The sequence below is a fragment of the Octopus bimaculoides genome, chromosome 16 (assembly GCF_046866305.1).
Source record: "Octopus bimaculoides isolate indiv1 chromosome 16, ASM4686630v1, whole genome shotgun sequence".
NCBI lineage: Eukaryota > Metazoa > Mollusca > Cephalopoda > Octopoda > Octopodidae > Octopus > Octopus bimaculoides.
Genome location: NC_142943.1, coordinates 44,342,412 through 44,361,523, shown reverse-complemented (window position 1 = coordinate 44,361,523; position 19,112 = coordinate 44,342,412). Strand labels below are relative to the sequence as shown.

General features: G+C 39.8%; 1 protein-coding gene across 3 annotated transcripts in view; it reads left to right on the top strand.

Moving 5' to 3' along the window:
• LOC106879624 (uncharacterized) overlaps window positions 1-18,157 on the top strand; it is a 49,925-nt gene extending 31,768 nt beyond the window's left edge. For all 3 annotated transcript variants that reach the window (XM_089364539.1, XM_014929283.3, XM_089364538.1), the window contains exons 2-8: window positions 3,048-3,108; window positions 5,444-5,506; window positions 9,429-9,474; window positions 12,749-12,839; window positions 14,249-14,321; window positions 15,953-16,026; window positions 16,829-18,157. In XM_089364539.1, the coding sequence (XP_089220665.1) occupies window positions 3,057-3,108; window positions 5,444-5,506; window positions 9,429-9,474; window positions 12,749-12,839; window positions 14,249-14,321; window positions 15,953-16,026; window positions 16,829-18,040 (1,611 nt within the window). In that variant the 5' untranslated portion in view covers window positions 3,048-3,056 and the 3' untranslated portion in view covers window positions 18,041-18,157. The remainder of the gene's footprint in view (window positions 1-3,047; window positions 3,109-5,443; window positions 5,507-9,428; window positions 9,475-12,748; window positions 12,840-14,248; window positions 14,322-15,952; window positions 16,027-16,828) is intronic.
• The last annotated feature ends 955 nt before the right edge of the window (window positions 18,158-19,112 follow it).

Sequence of the window (19,112 nt, the reverse complement as noted above, 5' to 3'; positions counted from 1 at the left end):
CCAGCTGCTGTACTATCCTTTCATGGATCCTGCTCAGCTTCTTCATCCAATAACCTTGGATACCATCCAACCCTGGGCTCTTCCAATTGGGATTTTCCTTAATTGTCTTTTTATTATTTCTGTAGCTATTTTTTATATTGTCTTGACTCTGTATATTACTTGGGTTTCATGCAGCCACTTTGCTTTATCGCTATGCTTTACAGATTCACCCCAGAATGCTCTGCTTTTGCCTGCCTCAGGTATCAATGTTAGGTGTAATTGCTCATCTGCTTCCTCAAACAGGTTTTTCAGATTGGTTTCAGACAATCTGTTCTGCCTGAATTGTTCTGATCTACTGTCATATCTTTCCAGTTTTTCCTTGCTCTTCGTTTCAATTCTTCCAACATCACATCATACACATTATCTTTTATTCTGTATGTTCTTTCCAGTCTTTTGCTTTCATTTTGCAATTCTCCTCTTTTTAATTTATCAACTTGATCCAAATATCTTTTTAACTTTGTTTCTTACAAATCGTCTACATCAGTGTGGTTCTTTATGCTCTGTTTGTCCTCTTCTTTTATATCCAACTCTTTCTGTGGCGACCATAGCTGCAGCCCTAATCTTGTTGGTTTCAGTTTTCCTTCACGTCTGGTATAGTCCAAGGACAGAATCTATCTTTTCAATTTCAGCTTTTAGCTTATACCTATCAACATATCTCAGATTGGGTGTTGTTTGATCCTTGACTTCTCTAATATACCAGCACACCACCCTCACTGTCTTGTTGATCATCGTATTCTTGTAATGTCGCTCTTTCCCCTACATCTTCACTGTCACCTTTAATTAGGCACACTATCTGCTGGTACAGTATTATCATTGTTTTCTATTTTCCATTTTATTTCTTCAATCTCCATATCTGTTAGCTACCCATTTGTTCTTATTGTTCTTGCCTAGTCGGCTAATCATCTCTCACTTATCTCGCATCGTCCTATTTCATCCCATTTTGATTTCATGCATTGTTGGAAGTCCCTTCTACTGGGTTCACTTCTGATAAAGCAATTAATTACAATTCAATTTGCCTCATTATCCCACCTTTTTCTCTGACTGAGTATAAGCAGCCTCTGGATGAAAACCAAACCTGTGCTGCACGGTCACAAAGCACCATTATTATTATTATTATTATTATTATTATTATTACTACTACTACTACTATCATTATTATACTGAGGATGACTTAGTCGTTTATCTTTTTGGAGTTGATGAAATAAGTACGGGTTGAGCACTAGGGTTGATATAATTGACAAGCTCCTCCCCCAAAATTTCAGGCCTGGTGACTGATAGAAAGGATTATTATTTTTAATATTTCAAATGAACCTCTCATAAATCAGATATAATCTAAAATTTGTATACTCGTTGACAGAAATGTAAATGCATTTTAGTCATAATTATTTTGATTTATGTGACACTAACAGCAACTTTAAATCTCATTTGTTGACATAAATTAGATGGGTGCTTTCTTTTTCTTCAATTGTTTATTTCATTTGTAAATCCTGCCTAACATACTAGTCATTTTCCCATTTCACTAATAGTGGCTTCAACTTCTATCAGCCCCCAATCAGCCCCCATTCACTTTACTCCACTATCTTTGTAGCACATTCTTGTGCCCTCCCCTCTTTCTCATTTCACACACAACAGTTAAATGTTAGAATTGTGTTGCACCAATTAAGCTTTTTCCATTTATTTCAAAGCTGCGACCATATACATTATTGTCTATTGTTTCATTACTGTTTTGGTGTTACCACTTTACCAATATCAGGAGGTCATCCAGTTGAGTTGACTGTAGCAGTGGTGGTGGATGGTTGTTAAACCAGATGCCAGTGTAATTAAAACAAGGTTTAAGTATTGTCATGGCTGAATGCTTACCATATGAGTGTGGATTCAATCAAGATTCAAACCTTGATTAAAAACTTCCTTTTGGCATGGCTCCAGATTGGGTAAAGCCTTATGAGTGAAATTAGGTACATGTAAACTTTGCAGAAGTTTGGCAAGTTGACATGGACGTATGAGGACACGTGGATGGGCATGCGCGCGCGCGCGCACACACACACACACACACACACACACACACACACACACACACACACAAAGTATACTCATTACACATGATTAAATCCCATGCATATTTACTTTTGAAGAAAGATTAATCATGTGGATTCTGTTCACAATTTCCATTTCAACTTGTTAATTTTGTTTGTGTCTCTTTGCTTTTTTGTTGCTCTTCTTCCAAGCTACTTTTATTTTTATATTTCAAAAAAATTGAATTGGTTTCTTTACATTTAGAACACATATGTAAATAGCAGTTCCAGACTTTAAAAAATAAGGACTGGGGTTGAACTTAAACCCTTCAAGGCAGTGCCCCAACATGGCCAAAGTTCAATGACTTAACACAAGTAAAAGAAAAGTTTTTAATGATGATTTATCTCCAAGTGGATTCAGCTATAGATAACAGCTTTATTATACGTTAAGTTAGAATCCTTTTGCATGAAGTGGGGGTGGGGGTGGCAGAAAGCTGTCTTGAGGACTTGGGTCACATCTTCTATAACTACGACATACTACCATTTACCCCAAATCAACCTGTTGTCTACTTTCAAATTGTTTTGTTTCTTCTTACCTTGCAAGAAAGTTTACATTAATTTTTGCTTCATAAGGGAAGCAACTCAAAATATTTTAAATGATTTGGTTTATGAACGTGTCAAGTTAACTTTTCAGTATTTTAAAATATATTAAGTTATTAAAGACCACAGTGTTTTAATAACTTCAAACATCTCTTATATGAACAATATCAAATTATTGAAATCATTCCTGCTGTAGTAGTTACATATGTGCTTTGCTGCTCCATTATAAATTGTCTAATTATTATATCACTGTTTCCTTCCTCTTGTTTACTTCAATACTGAAAACATTCATAGCAAAAATAAAATGAACTAAACCTAACTAAAAAAAAAAAGAACCATTTTTTCCCCCCCAATGAATAAATAAAGTAATTTTTTTTCTTTCATTCTTTGTTTCAGACTTATCTGATGATGACAACAGAATTGGTGAGAAATGAGAATATACTTCTACAAACGCTTGGTAAGTGTCTCGTTTGTATTCTTTTATGTATATTGTGATCTATTCTATTTTATTTTGTCATGCCTCTTAGTCAGAGGCACAATGGAGTACTTGTCACCTTTTGACTAGTTTCAGGAAATGGGCTAGGGGTGAATGTTATGATTATATCTACCAAATTACCCTCACACTGTGATATTTAAATACCACTGAAAAAAAAATTGTGGTTTACTAGACACGACATATAATCAATTAGATATCATCATCATTTTATGCCAGCTTTCCATGCTCGCATGGGTTGAACAGTTCAACAGGATCTATTGAGTTGGAGGATGTATCATGCTCCAATGTTTGCTTTGATAAGGTTTCTATGACTGGGTGCCCTTCATAGTGCCAACCACTTTACAAAGTGTACTGGATGTTTTTATCATGGCATGAATACTAATGATTACTATTTCTTAACTGGCAAGACTGAGGAAGAATAGAAAAGCAGGTGGGTGGCAGTTCTAGTCAGTGGGGGATAAGGGAGGGTAAGTAAAATAAGAGATTTATTGTTGCAATAGCATTAATTACATGTAACAAACCAATTACTAGTTCATTGTATTTCTTTTGTTGAGATAGACAACACTTTTTTTTTCCTACCATTTCTCACCATCACTTAGAGCTTTTGCTAGTATACATTGGCAAAAGGTATAAATATAAAAACATAAATACACACATACATTGGTTTAAGAAGTTTTTTTTCCAACCGTGTGGATTGGGTTCAATCCCACTGAATGGCTAGTGTCTTCTGCTGTACCCGTAGGCTGACCAAGGCCTTATGAACAGATTTGGTAGAGGGGAAAAAATCCTGTGTGTGTGTGTGTGTGTTAGTATGTGCCTGTCTTGACGCTATGTGATAGTTGTAAATGAGTGTCACTGTCTTACAAGCAGTATCAGTCATTTTTAATTTTCTACATAAACATGTTTGGCTATGAGATATATTATTTGCTTGGAAACTGATGGTGGTTGGTAACAGAAAGGACATTCAGCTGTAGAAAATCTGCCTCAATAAACTCTGTCTTACCTATGCAAGCAAGGAAAAGTGGACACAAAATGATGATGATACAGGCCATTATTTCCACACAGTCTCTGTTTACCAACAAATTCCTCTCACAGACCATTAGCCAACCTGAGACAATAGTAAATGACACAGGCCCCAGTTGCCACATGGTCAGGTTGAACCCAGAACCACGTAGTTGCAAATTGAGCTATCTTGATGTCCTGCAACTTCTATAAGCAGACATTCTATCTTGCAGAACTTCTTTATGGAGTGAAATAATGTTTAACAACTCTTTTTTGATTTCTCTGATTTTCACCTTCCATTTTTCACTCAGGTTTGTCATATGTAAAAGCAGAATGGTGATGCAAGCACTAAGTAAAAGATTTTTGCTACCAAGTAATAGAATGGGTTAAACAAATTGTTCAAAAACTCAAGGGTTCTCCTATCTTTTGTATATTCTTGTAGTATAAAAAAAAATCTGTCACATTGCAGAAAGGGTACAGCAAAAGTGTACATGAGAGATTCAAACAAATGCTACTAAAATGTGTGCATGTGCATGCACACACACAGTCACACATATATGAACACTACTGGCATGTGCACACATGCAACATGCACACAACAGCTATGTATGTGTATGTGTTACACTGTATCCTGGATATGGGTTTTACGAGTTATATAATATCAAGTGCTTCTTGAATTATTTCATTACTGATATGGAGTTTGGTCTGTTACAGTGGACAATAATTATAGAGCACAACAGCAAGAATTGAATTGAGCAAGGCAGAGAAAAATACAGGGAAAGATTGGGAAAAGAGCAGAGAGAAAATATAAGAATTAGAAATAAAGAGAGGAGAATAAGGAATGATAAGCATTAACTCAGGGAGGAAATAAAATGAAGTTCATGCGAGAACTGAACCTAAAAGATGTTGCATGACAAATAATAAAGATGAAGCTAAAAGGGGAAGATTGAAAATTGTTATTCAACGAAGGCAAGATATGAACAATGATAGGCAAGAAAAGCCAGAATGGGAAAATAAGTTAGATGAGAGCACATGACTGAAAAGAATAGACAAGATTTCCTAGAAATTAATTAAAAGATTATGAAGGAAATGACAGGATATTATTACCTAGTGGGGAGATGTTTATGGCTGACAGTGTACCACAAAATGGACTGGAATTTCTACAGGTACTGTTAGTTTTGTTATACACACACTGTGAAGTATTGTTAAATGATCTAATCATAAATAATTGAAGCATTTATGTTGTTGTCGATGCCATGAGAATATTTCAGCAATGATTCCTTCTCGTTTACAGGTTTTGATTTAACTGTTGATCATCCTCACACTCATGTTGTCAAAACCTGTCAAATGGTGCGAGGTTAGTAAACCCTTGTTGTTGTTATTTCCCTCGTCCATTTCTTTATACTTCTCCACTCACTTCCAGTTTCAATTTCTTTATATAAACGAGGGTTGTATATAAATAGTTCAGTGTATTAATTTAAGCAGTGGAATCAGACCATAGTGTTTTATTGGATCCCTTAATGTTCAGACTTCAAATCCTGTTATCAAATCTATTTTAAAAAATTTTATTTCATCTCTCTTAGTGTTGATGAAACGAGTACTATCTATGTATTGGGGTTGGGAGTCATATCGAATATCCTCCACCCTTACAATATGTGATCTTGTAAATATTTCTAACTGTAGAATACTGGTTTAAATGCAGTGAAGTTGTTGTTATAGGTTCAAAATCCATCAAGGTTAACTAGAAGTATGCTAAGTCATGTGGATTGAAAAATAGATGTGTACAGTTTATCCAACATGTTCATTTTAATTATAATTGTAGACACCAATACTTCTATCAGCACTACTTAGTGTGCCTCTAGTTTATTAATTCCAGCTTGACTAAGCTTTGCACACATCAGCAAATGTTTTATTGGCTGTTTAAGTATTAGAATGGCAGTTCTTAGTGGGCTTTGAACAATGAACTTGTTGCTCGTAGCTGAAGTGTAACAACACAGAAATGTTTCTACTGTTCAATGATGTCATTCATAGCCCAGTGGTATGTTTTTCACATATTGTCTGAAAGGAGAATTTCCATCCAAATATAATTTCCACAGTGAAGGTCTTTCCGCACTTGTGATTGCACAAATATGTTAAATATAATTGTATGCACCTATATTCCATCAAGTTTAACTTTTCTGCTTGATAAAGTTTGTTTTTTATGGAAGTTTTACGAAATGGATGTTCATATTCTTCGAAAGGTCAGTGGTAATGTGAGACATATAATATATGGGGAGTTACTAGTGAAGTTTCTTAATCTCTAACATTCATACTGTTTTTACCTAACATAGATGACTGAAATATTGTTGAGGGTGAACAAAAAGCAGTGAGAAATTAACTAGCCAACAGTGACACATGAGGTTTTTTTCGAGCGAGATCGTTGCCGGTGCCCCTGGACTGGCTCATGTGCGGGTGACACATGAAATCTTTCGAGCGAGATCGTTGCCAGTGCCCCTGGACTGGCTCTTGTGCGGGTGACACATGATATCTCTCGAGCGGGATCGTTTGCCAGTGCCCCCGGACTGGTTCATGTGCGGGCGACACATGATATCTTTCGAGTGAGATCGTTGCCAGTGCCCAAGGACTGGCTCTTGTGCGGGCGACACATGAAATCTTTCGAGCGGGATCGTTTGCCAGTGCCCCTGGACTGGCCCTTGTGCGGGTGACACATGAAATCTTTCGAGCGGGATCGTTGCCAGTGCCCCTGGACTGGCTCATGTGCGGGTGACACATGAAATCTTTCGAGCGAGATCGTTGCCAGTGCCCCTGGACTGGCTCTTGTGCGGGTGACACATGATATCTCTCGAGCGGGATCGTTTGCCAGTGCCCCCGGACTGGTTCATGTGCGGGCGACACATGATATCTTTCGAGTGAGATCGTTGCCAGTGCCCAAGGACTGGCTCTTGTGCGGGCGACACATGAAATCTTTCGAGCGGGATCGTTTGCCAGTGCCCCTGGACTGGCCCTTGTGCGGGTGACACATGAAATCTTTCGAGCGGGATCGTTGCCAGTGCCCCTGGACTGGCTCATGTGCGGGTGACACATGATATCTCTCGAGCGAGATCGTTGCCGGTGCCCCTGGGCCGGCTCTTGTGCGGGTGACACATGAGGTTTTTCGAGCGAGATCGTTGCCAGTGCCCCTGGACTGGCTCATGTGCGGGCGTCACATGATATCTTTCGAGCGAGATCGTTGCCAGTGCCCTTGGACTGGCTCTTATGCGGGTGACACATGAGGTTTTTCGAGCGAGGTCGTTGCCGGTGCCCCCGGACTGGCTCATGTGCGGGCGACACATGAAATCTTTCAAGCGGGATCGTTGCCAGTACCCCTGGACTGGCTCATGTGCGGGCGACACATGATATCTCTCGAGCGAGATCGTTGCCAGTGCCCCTGGTCTGGCTCTTGTGCGGGCGACACATGAAATCTTTCGAGCGGGATCGTGGCCAGTGCCCCTGGACTGGCACATGTGCGGGCGACACATGAAATCTTTCGAGCGAGATCGTTGCCAGTGCCCCTGGACTGACACTTGTGCGGGTGACACATGAAATGTTTTGAGCGGGTTCGTTGCCAGTGCCCCTGGACTGGCTCATGTGTGGGCGGCGCCCCTGGGCTGGTTCTTGTGCGGGTGACACATGAGGTTTTTCGAGCGAGATCGTTGCCGGTGCCCCTGGACTGGCTCATGTGCGGGCGACACATGAAATCTTTCGAGCGAGATCGTTGCCAGTGACCCTGGACTGGCTCTTGTGCTGGTGACACATGAAATGTTTTGAGCAGGATCGTTGCCAGTGCCCCTGGACTGGCTCATGTGCGGGCGACACATGAAATCTTTCGAGCGAGATCGTTGCCGGTGCCCCTGGGCCGGCTCTTGTGCGGGTGACACATGAGGCTTTTCGAGCGGGACGGGATCGTTGCCAGTGCCCCTGGCCTGGCTCATGTGCGGGCGACACATGAAGTCTTTCGAGCGGGATCGTTGCTAGTGCCCCTGGATTGGCTCATGTGCGGGTGACACATGAAATTTTCCGAGCGGGATCGTTGCCGGTGCCCCTGGGCTGGCTCTTGTGTGGGTGACACATGAGGTTTTTCGAGCGATGTCGTTGCCAGTGCCCCTGGACTGGCTCTTGTGCTGGTGACACATGAAATTTCTTCGAGCGAGATCGTTGCCGGTGCCCCTGAACTGGCTCTTGTGTGGAGTTGTTGTGGGATTTTCGAGCGGGATCGTTGCTAGTGCCCCTGGACTGGCTCTTGTGCGGGTGACACATGAGGTTTCTCGAGCGAGATGAGCGTGGCCGTTGCCAGTACCGCCTGACTGGCCTTCGTGTGGGTGACACGTAAAAGCACCCACTACACTCTCTGAGTGGTTGGCGTTAGGAAGGGCATCCAGCTGTCGAAACACTGCCAAATCAGATTGGAGCCTGGTGTAGCCATCTGGTTTCACCAGTTCTCAGTCAAATCGTCCAACCCATGCTAGCATGGAAAGCGGACGTTAAACGACGACGACGACGTTATGATAATTCAATAATTTCTAAATCTTTCAAGCTGTCAAAAATAGGCAGCTTAACCCCAATGATGCTTTCAAATTTTGGCACAAGGGCTGCAATTTCGGTTGAGGAGGTAGGTCAATTACACTGACCTTAGTGTAATTGACCAAAAGAATGAAAGGCAAAGTTAACTTGTGCAGAATTTGAACTCAGAACTTAAAGACATGAAATGTTACTAAGCATTTCCCCCAGTCTGCTAATGATACTCACCACCTTCATGATGATAATAATCCTTTCTGCTATAGGCACAAGGCCTGGAATTTGAGGGGAAGGGGATAGTCAATCACATCAACCCCAGTACTTTACTGGTACTTAATTTATCGACCCTGAAAGGATGAAAGGCAAAGTCAACCTTGGCAGAGTTTGAACTCAGAACACAGCAACGGGTGAAATGCTGCTAAGCATTTTGTCCAGCGTGCTAGTGATTCTGCCAGCTCATTGCCTTAGTAACAATAATAATAATAATAATAATAATAATAATTGTTTCTAATTTAGGCTTAAAACCAGCAGTTTTGGGGGAAGGGGATTTATATGCAGCATTGACTGGTACTTTGTTTTATCAACTGTGGAGATATGAAAGGTAAAGTTAGTTTCAGTAGGATTTGAACTCAGAACATAGATAACAACAATGATGATTATGATAATACAAAATAATTCTGTTGAACTTGTTGGACATGCTTTATTTTGCTACTTTTAATTTTCAGCCAGTAAGGATCTTGCTCAGACATCATACTTCCTTGCAACAAACAGGTATGTTCTAGTCTATCAATTCAACTCATTGTTTTCTTTTCTTTTTTTCAGTGGTTGTGGTGGGTGGGGCTGTGTAAATATCCCTGCCTGTAGAGAACCACTACCTACTGGCTATGTGGTGGTAAGGAGTGTGTTCTTATAACTTGTTTATCTAGGACTACATCATCTGATGTCTTTGTTGTTGTTGCTAAAAGGTTTGTTTTCAGGAGCTTTGGCTGATATTTGTAGGGGGGTCATAACCCCAAAGAGATTCTTTTGTTGATGCCTACTAAAAATATTGAAATTGGGTGGTGTGACAACAGTGGGATGAAACAGTTAATGCTTCATTTGATAGTGTTAATCTTCACACCATAATTCTGCAACTTGTCCTTCCATGGAGCCACAATCATTATGATAAATACATCCTTATAACTAATATGATATCATATATATATATATATATATATATATATATATATATAATTCACCAAACAAAAAACAAAGACAGGTGGTGTAGACAACAAACAGATGTATTAGTTTAACGCTTGGGAAGTGAAAAAGTTTTGAGCCTACACTCTTCCACAGAAAGAAACAAGGAAAGAAAATAAAGAATGTGTAGTGACTAGCAATCTATCATGGCGAATGCTGGCCACACATGTATTTATAGGTACATATGCATACATGTATGACTATGTGGATATAGAATAAGCTTTGTCACCCTGTGCTTATGAATTTTATCTCACTGCATGTCCCTTGGGCTAGTTAGTCTTCTCCAGTATTCTCAGGTTAACCTTTTGATTGAAATTTGATGAGCAAAAACTCTGTAGATTCCTATTGTATGTATATATGTGTTCACAGACATGGACGGACGGACGGACACACACAAACTGTTGTCTATGCTGGCATGGGTTAGGTGGTTTTACAGGATCTGGCAAGCCAACATGCATTGAGCGTTGGGCCTCATGGAGGCAATGACCAATGACCAACACCTTCTGCTAGTGTCATACTACACGATCACATTCTTCAATTTGGGCACATACCAGTTTCCTTTTACCAGGTTCTCTGCAGTCATTCTCTCCAAGACTTCTTGCATCATGGCAGTTGTCTTCTCGCCCACGTTGTCACTCCACCTCACTCCTTCAGCTCGCCTCTTGATGAAGCTGCAGCTGTCCACTCCTTCAGCTCGCCTCTTGATGAAGCTGCAGCCGTCCGTTGTCATCCTGCAATCGGGTAGTGTCTCAGCAGCTTCCCACACACAGAAAACAGTTCTCACCTACTTGTCCTGGTACCCAGTTCTGGTATCTTATTCCCTCTCCAGAACACCAGCATGCCAGCCTTGTCTCTCAGTAGCTTGAGTCCCAGTGCAGCTTTCCTTTGCCTCCGGTGGCTTGGCAGTTAGCCCCAAACTCTTCAGGTGGCTTATGACCTCCTTTGCCAACAATATGCTCTTGTCCACTAGGATGTCGTCAATATAGGAATTGGTGGCTCTTTTCACTTTGTCCACCTTTCTCAGGATGGTTTTGAGAATTGTTGCCGTAATCTTCAGTGCTAAATTCAGCCCGATCAGGCAGTATGTCCAGCCCTTGTATCTTACCAGCTGGTATTTCCACAGTCTCTCAGCCACATACAGCTGCAGATATGCTGACTTCAAATCGATGATTGTGGAGGCCCCTATCATCTGCCTCCACTTTCTCAAGGTTTCGCTGCAAACATCCAAACTGCCCATATGGCACAATACCTGGTTGTTCAGCTCTCGAAAATCTAATACCAGCCTGACTTTATGCTTCGTCAGCTGCACCACTGCCATCAGTGGTAGCACTCCACTCTCCACTTCCTCCTTCCAAAGGATCAGAATGCCTTCCTTGATCCACTGTTCCACCTCTCTCTCGAACTTGATTCTGGTATCCCCTTTCAGGGTATGCTGATAGCAGCCTACTGCATTTTTCGATGTCAGAGGACCTCCCTTCCAGTACCATTCCACTGCCCATTGCTGGCCGTTGAACACAGCCCCAAAATCCTTGTCTGTAATGGTGTGTGCAGCATATTTTTCTTTGCAGCTCTCACCACTCTCCCGTCGCGAACTCACGGCACATAGTGCCCCTGCATCATCAAACGTTACACCGGCTTCATTGACTGTGACACCTCCCAAATGGACAATTGCGTCCATCCCCATCACTACATCGATTCCGTCCACCACGCGGTCAGTCACGATCGCATGCAACCTCGATCTCATTCCTCTTACCACCATCTCCACATCGCAACTTCCTCTGTCAACAGCCCTTACACTACTCACTCCACTCCATTCTTCTACCACCTCTGGAGTCATTAGGGTTGTTGAGCAGCCTGTGTCCATGAGGGCTTGTGATACCTTTCCCTCCACCATGACGTCCACTACTAGCAACGACCATATATGTACCTCTATTCTTTCGATGGGACGACTACTGGTACAGTTGTCTCTCTTAGATTGTTTCCCTGAATGCATTCACTAGTGATGTGGCCTGTTTGCATCGATACAGTGTATCTATAAATTCATGATGGGATTTCAGAACTATTTATTGATATAACTTGCAACACTACTCATTTCATATACATGTTGAATAAGAGATCAACTAATAAAATTTATGTATAGTTTAGTGCAGTTCGATGTGGGTTGTATTTGTTGCTCGGCACACATCTAATCAATATTCTAGTTGGATGAATGAAGAAAATGCAAGATGCATACACAGCTAGCCATGTGACAGTGATGCAAACAATGCTACACCAAGCTGATGCATCAGTCAAGATGTGGGTGGTGCAAAGGAAAGTTTGACACATTCTTTGCAAAACTTGAATCTGTGAGCCATGTTTGTCGTGAATATCATCGCATGTTTAATGAAAAACCAACACATGGAAACAACATTCACTGTTGAGATCGAGATCATCAGCTTAAGGAAACTGGCAGCTTTTTGGACACAACTTATACATCATCATCATCATTATCCTTTACCAACTGCTCCCTATACTAGCATGGGTTAGATGGTTTGACAGGAGCTAGCAAGCCAGAAGACTGTGCCAAACTCTACTGTCTACTTTCACATGATTTCTAAAGTTGGATGCCCTTTCAAATGCCAAACACATTACAGAGTGTACTGAGCGTTTTTGTGTGACACTACCAACAATATTAAAATAAAAAAGGTCTTTTTACTTTGTTGTGAAAAATTTCTCCCAGATTAATAATTTGTGAAATAATGTATTTTGTTGTATTCTACTTTGAATTTACTGTCAGCTAACACTGAATATTTTTCTTTTTGGACAGTTTGCATTTAACCACAATGTGCTTGATGTACAAACCAACAGTAGTTGCTTGTGTCTGTATACATCTTGCTAGTAGGTGGGGTAGCTGGGAGGTAAGTTCATTTTGCTTTTAATTTATTTTTACAAACTCCCCCACAGATACACTCACAGTATTTACTAACACCAGTCTAAGATGGAAAAAAAAAATTATGTCAGTAACATCATCATCATCATCGTTTAACGTCCGCTTTCCATGCTAGCATGGGTTGGACGATTTGACTGAGGACTGGTGAAACCGGATGGCAACACCAGGCTCCAGTCTGATTTGGCAGAGTTTCTACAGCTGGATGCCCTTCCTAACGCCAACCACTCAGAGAGTGTAGTGGGTGCTTTTACGTGTCACCCGCACGAAAACGGCCACGCTCGAAATGGTGTCTTTTATGTGCCACCCGCACAAGCCAGTCCAGGGGCACTGGCAACGATCTCGCTCGAAAATCCTACAGGAGCCAGTCAGGCGGTACTGGCAACGGCCACGCTCAAAATGGTGCATCTCATGTGCCACCCGCACAAGAACCAGTCCAGGGGCACTGGCAACGATCTTACTTGGCTTGCCGGGTCTTCTCACGCACAGCCCATTTCCAAAGGTCTCGGTCCGTAGTCATCGCCTCGGTGAGGCCCAATGTACGAAGGTCTTGCCTCACCACCTCAGCCCAGGTCTTCCTGGGCCTACCTCTTCCACGGGTTCCCTCAACTGTTAGGGTGTGGCACTTTTTCACGCAGCTATCCTCCTCCATTCTCACCACATGTCCATACCAGCGCAATCGTCTCTCTTGCACGCCACAACTGATGCTTCTAATGTTCCACGAAAGATAATCAGTAAAGACTAAAGATTCCTTGTAAAACACGCATAAACACAGGCATATAGACTGATTTTTTGCAGTTTGTATTTGATGTGAAATATAACAGTTTAACAGTTGTCATTGTCATTTAATGTCCATGTTCCATGCTACCATGGCTTGGATGTTTCGACGGAGTATGATGGGTCCAAGGACTGCATCATGTTTTAGTATCTATTTTGGCTTCATTTCTACAACTGATAACTTTACAGCATTTATTGTGTGCTTTTTTTCTTGTTTTTGTGCTACTAACATATGTGAGGCCACCATGCAGCTTGCAAGGCTAAGAACCCCTAAGGAGGCCTCTTTATGTTTGGAGATGGGTTAAAATATGAGGAAAAGGGACCAGAACAGGTTTTCTGTTGTAGAGGATTACTCACGTTAGACAAGAAGGTGGGAGTGATCAGGTGGAGCTGGAAAGAGATAATTTTAGTGATAAGATGTCTGCGTGGACCTTCAACGTATGAGGTGAGTAGGGACAGGAATCAACACTGAGGATCAGTGAAGGTTGCATGAGTTGGTAGAAGGGGGAGTAGGTGATGACTGACTGTGCAGATATTTTTATATATATAGAATCCGTATATTACACTACAAATTTATGTATATTTCTTTTTTCTTTTTCTCAGTTGCAGTCGTCTGCTGAAGGGAAACCTTGGTATTCGTACGTTGAAAAGTCTGTCACTCCAGATCTTCTTGAGGGTGAGCATTGTGTCTTATCTTCAGTACAGCCTACAGACATCTAGCTCATGGATCTGAAATTCTGACTTATACACCTTCCTATGTAAAAATCTGGTTTGTAAAAAATAGAAAACCTAGAAAACCTTTGAGCAAGTATCATAACCTCACCTTCACACTGTCTTAGCTGTAGGTTTGTTCCTATTTCATAGGAACAGCTAACAACAGTGATGTTTGAAGTGGGGGTGTCTTATGATATTAGTTGCTCTTAATAGAACGTAAGTAAGCAAATGTCAGAGAAATGACTTGCTGTTTATGTTTCCTTAGAAATCCATTGTAAATAATAATGTTAGCTTTTTAATAATCTAATGTTTCATTGTAAATTCATTTTAATTAAGTACACATAAAATTAGACAAGTAAACTCATTACTAAACTCTTGGCTAATCAGAATAATTTTGTGTTAATTGAAATTTATGAAATTGAACATTAATAACTACAGAGATAAATTCATTTTTTTAATGTTAAATTTTTAAAAATTCCATTGTAAAACAAATGGAAAGTAATAGATGTATTAAATGTAAAAGATAATTATTAAAGAAAATATTTTATTTGGGCTGTTTACTAAATATATAATGAATATTGAATTTTATGAAAAGTATATATATTATATGGGTGTTTGGTTAAGAAATTTACTTCCCAATCACATGTTTTGGGGTTTAGTCCCATGATGTGACACCTTGGACAAGTGTCTTCTACTATTGCCGCTGGTTAACCAAAGCCTTGTGAATGGATTTAATTGACAGAAACTGAAAGAAACCTGTCTTATATGTATGTGTGTCTCCTTGTCTTGACATCATGCAATAGTTGTAAATAAGTGTCACTACCATATAAGCAGTGTCATTTGTTTCAAATTTTCCCTGGAAACATCTGGCCTTGAGAAAATATTACATTGTTTGGTAACAAAGTGAGTGTTGATGATAGGAAGGGCATCAAGCCATAAACAATTTACCTTGGTAAAATTCATTACCCATGTAGACATAGAATAGTGGACATTAAAATGTCTCTGTTAACACACACACACACACACACACACATGGGTCAATCAAATTCTAACAGTCTGAATATCACATTTTATTTTTACAATTTTACACTATCTCAAGTACTTTCATGTTTTATACTAATTTTTAGGTTAATGTTTATGTAGCAGCATTAACATACAGCTAACATAGACATTTACTTAAAAATATTTTATAAAACTTGTACTTCTAACATTGTAAGATGGTAAAAATAACAAAAAACCTCAAAATCAGACTGTTGGTATTTGATTAACTTATATATTTGTCAGTCAAACTCCTAAAACAAATACAGTAAAGTTAGGGCATATTTTTAAATAAGAAACATCCATATTACTTGCATTTCACATCATCATTTAGCATGTCTTCTTTGCTGGCATTGGTTGGATAGTTTGACTGTATCCAATGAGCCAGAGTACTTTCATCTCCAGTGTTGACTTTGGCATGGTTTCTATAGTTGGATACCCTTTCTCAGTTTTTTATGAGACCATCTTTTACCATTATCCTTATATTGTATTAAGGCATCTATTTTGTTGCTTTGTTAAATTTTGTCTTATTTGTCTGTATCTTCTCTCAATCAGAGCTTACCATCGATTTCCTAGAAGTTCTTGATGGATGTCCAACTCGATTAAAGAAAAAAATCATGACTTGGAGAGTATGTATTAAAATGTACTTCTTTTACAATTGAATTTTCCATCAGTACAGGGTAATGAGCCAGTGTTTCATTTGAATAGTTAGTTGCAGTTTAGCCTGCGCTCAGCTATGACCTAACAGACCCATAATCAAAGATGTCCCAACCATAATCATTGTCTCTTGTTAGATATTGTGCATATGATTACATTATCAAATGTGCCCCTCTTATCTTTTCTTTTTAAAGTCAACAATGAAAGACTTGTCGATTTGACTGTTATTGCTTACATATACTCAATAGGTTCTGTTTATTTTGGTTGATGAATTGATTGGTCATCAGTTATGAAACACCCAGCAATGCATGTCTGCTCAAATTTCACTGAGGTAGATTTGGCTTTTCAACCATCTGAAGATGCCAGAACAGGACCGAGTTTAACCTTGAAGGCAGCAGTCCAATGACTAAACCCACTCAGTGAATAACAATATCATTATCCACAGTATTTGGTCGTTCTGTAGATTTTCATAGCTTGTGATAGTTTTATCACCACCAGCTTCTAATTCAAGTAAATTTATTAAGTTAAGCAGTCGTGTGTGAGAGAGAGAGACAGAGACAGTAAGTAAATTAATGGTCTGTGTGTGGAAATTTCAGTAAATCAACTGGGTATGTGTATGCGGTCGGGTGAATTTAAGTAAATCAATTGACTGCTCAAAGCTAATGGTTAGTTTCTTGTGTCAGTGGAAGGTTAAGAATTTCTTGATTCTGAATCTTTTGATATATCTCTTACGTTACTTTTGAGAGTTCAAATGTTGTGTTTGTTTATTTGTAGTCTGGTCGAGATAAAGATGAAGATAAAGACAAAGATGGACCACCTGAAAAGAAAAGTCGTCTTGATATACGAGGAACGTCTAATTCTACAGCCACTGGCAGCAGCCCCGGTCCATCTGCCGAAAGCGATTTCACAAAGGAACGCTTGAACATTGCCTCTTCGCCTTCAGACCGGAAGGTCCGCTTTAAGGTGGAAACTCCTGTGAAAGTACTATCACAACCTGAAAAATCTAGTTTTCCATTGGACTCTACTGCTGTTGGTGTTCCTGGAGTTTCAGCAACACATGCAGCAGCTTCTGCTGCTGCTGCTGCTTCAGTTAGTAGTAGCAGTAGTAGTAGTAATCCAAAACTTGATCAAAGAAAAAAGATGCACAAAAGTTCTGTGCCACGTGCAGATTCTAAGTCCTTATCTGATAGACATTCACACATTGTGCGTCCCCATCAGAATGCACCTCTGAAACTAACTATAAAAACTCCCATTCCTCCGTGTGATGGTGAGGCTAAATTACCCGGGTCTAGCCAAGTGTCTGGCAAATGGAGCAATCAAAACCGATTAAAACTTGATAACCATACGGGTTCAGCAAATGTTAGCATGAAACAACTACACAATAGTAAGGTGGACTATCCCCCCTTAGACCGTATGAAAGATGTGAACCATATGGTTAACATGAAGGGTCATATAGACTCCTATTCACAGAAATCAGTGACAGGCAGAATCGATCCCATGCTACAGAGCTCAGCTACTTCTAGTAAGTCACATTTTAATCCAAATAATGCTTACCCCGTTGTAAACCCTTCTTGCACTTCGAATGATGTACAGTTTGATTCGACATATAGGAACTCTGCTCGAAGACAGAAAGTGTGTGATACATCTCTGACACCTTACAAAAGTGGATCCAAACAGCAACAATTGTCTGCATCGCAATCATTACGCTATAACTCTTATTGTCAAGGTTCAGATTTAAGACTGGACAATGAAAAACTAATTGGACACAACCTAGAGTCTAATGGAAGCGGGCCATCTAATTTGCACTCTTCTCAGGCATTAACAAACCCTCTCCCCTCTTCTGTTACAACTGCCTCCGCTTCAAATGCCACAGGTGGACGAGAACAATTTGGTGAACTACAAATGCAGATACAGCAGTTAATAGATATACAGAAAAAAAATATTCGAGAACATAGGCAGAAATATACCATGGATCTGCACAAATGATGATGATAAGTTCATAATTGTTCCAGCTAAACTTTGCCCTAATAAATTTTAAATCTAGGTCTTTCTCTTTACACAGCCTGTTTCTTCAATCACCATCAATAAATATTCTTAAGGGAACAGCAGGGTCTTTTTTTTTTTTTTTTTTTTTTTGTAATGTATTCATATATTTACATATGGATGGATGTATGGATATATGTAGTCAACAGTTGTACATATTAAGTTTAAGCCTGAACATAGATTGCTAACACAACAGGGAAGAGATGGGGGAATGAGCACCAAATGAACGTTTTTTTTCCCTCCCTCCCTCCATTTTTTGCTTGTGTTTTATCTTCATTTCACACATCTAATGTATACATAGTCCATGAACAACTGTAATTTAATTACTAATTTCTACACTTATGGAGCAGTTCATTACTTCCTACTTTGGTTAATTGGTCTGTCTGCTTTTGACTGTGTCGCTTCAATTTTTTTTTTTTTTTTTTTTTCTCTTTATAGATTTTTAAGTATATTTTAACTAATTTTTATCAGTGACTTTTAACTCTGTAAAAATCTAATGCAGCAACATTAATTTGATGGTAGATGCAAGCTGTACCATAAGGTTTTTTTTTTTTTTTGCCAAGTGGAAACATGTAGTACTTCCTTTTTTTAAAACTAGTTTTTTGTTTCCTCTTCAATTTCAATTTTATTTCTTGTCCACCTTGAGACTTCGATTACAGTAGTTTTGTGTGTGTATACATGTATGTTTGTGTGTGTGTATATAAACGTATGTATGTGTGTGTGAATAAGGATATCGTGTGGTCTGATCCAATAAGTATCTGAACAGTTGCTATAGTAACAAAGCTAAAGCACACAGAGTGAAGCTGCTTGGCACAGATTGACTTAGAACTCCGCTGTGCATGTGCACTAAGTTTCAACGTTCTAGCTCACTTCCGCTGTTTACAGCAGTGCTTGGAAGGAAGGTGTGTAGCATGTGATGGTTGCATTGACCATGACAGAGAAAGCTGAGCAAAGAATCTGCATCAAATTTTGCCAAAAGCTTGGCGATACCTGTTCAGAGACCTGTGCAAAGTTT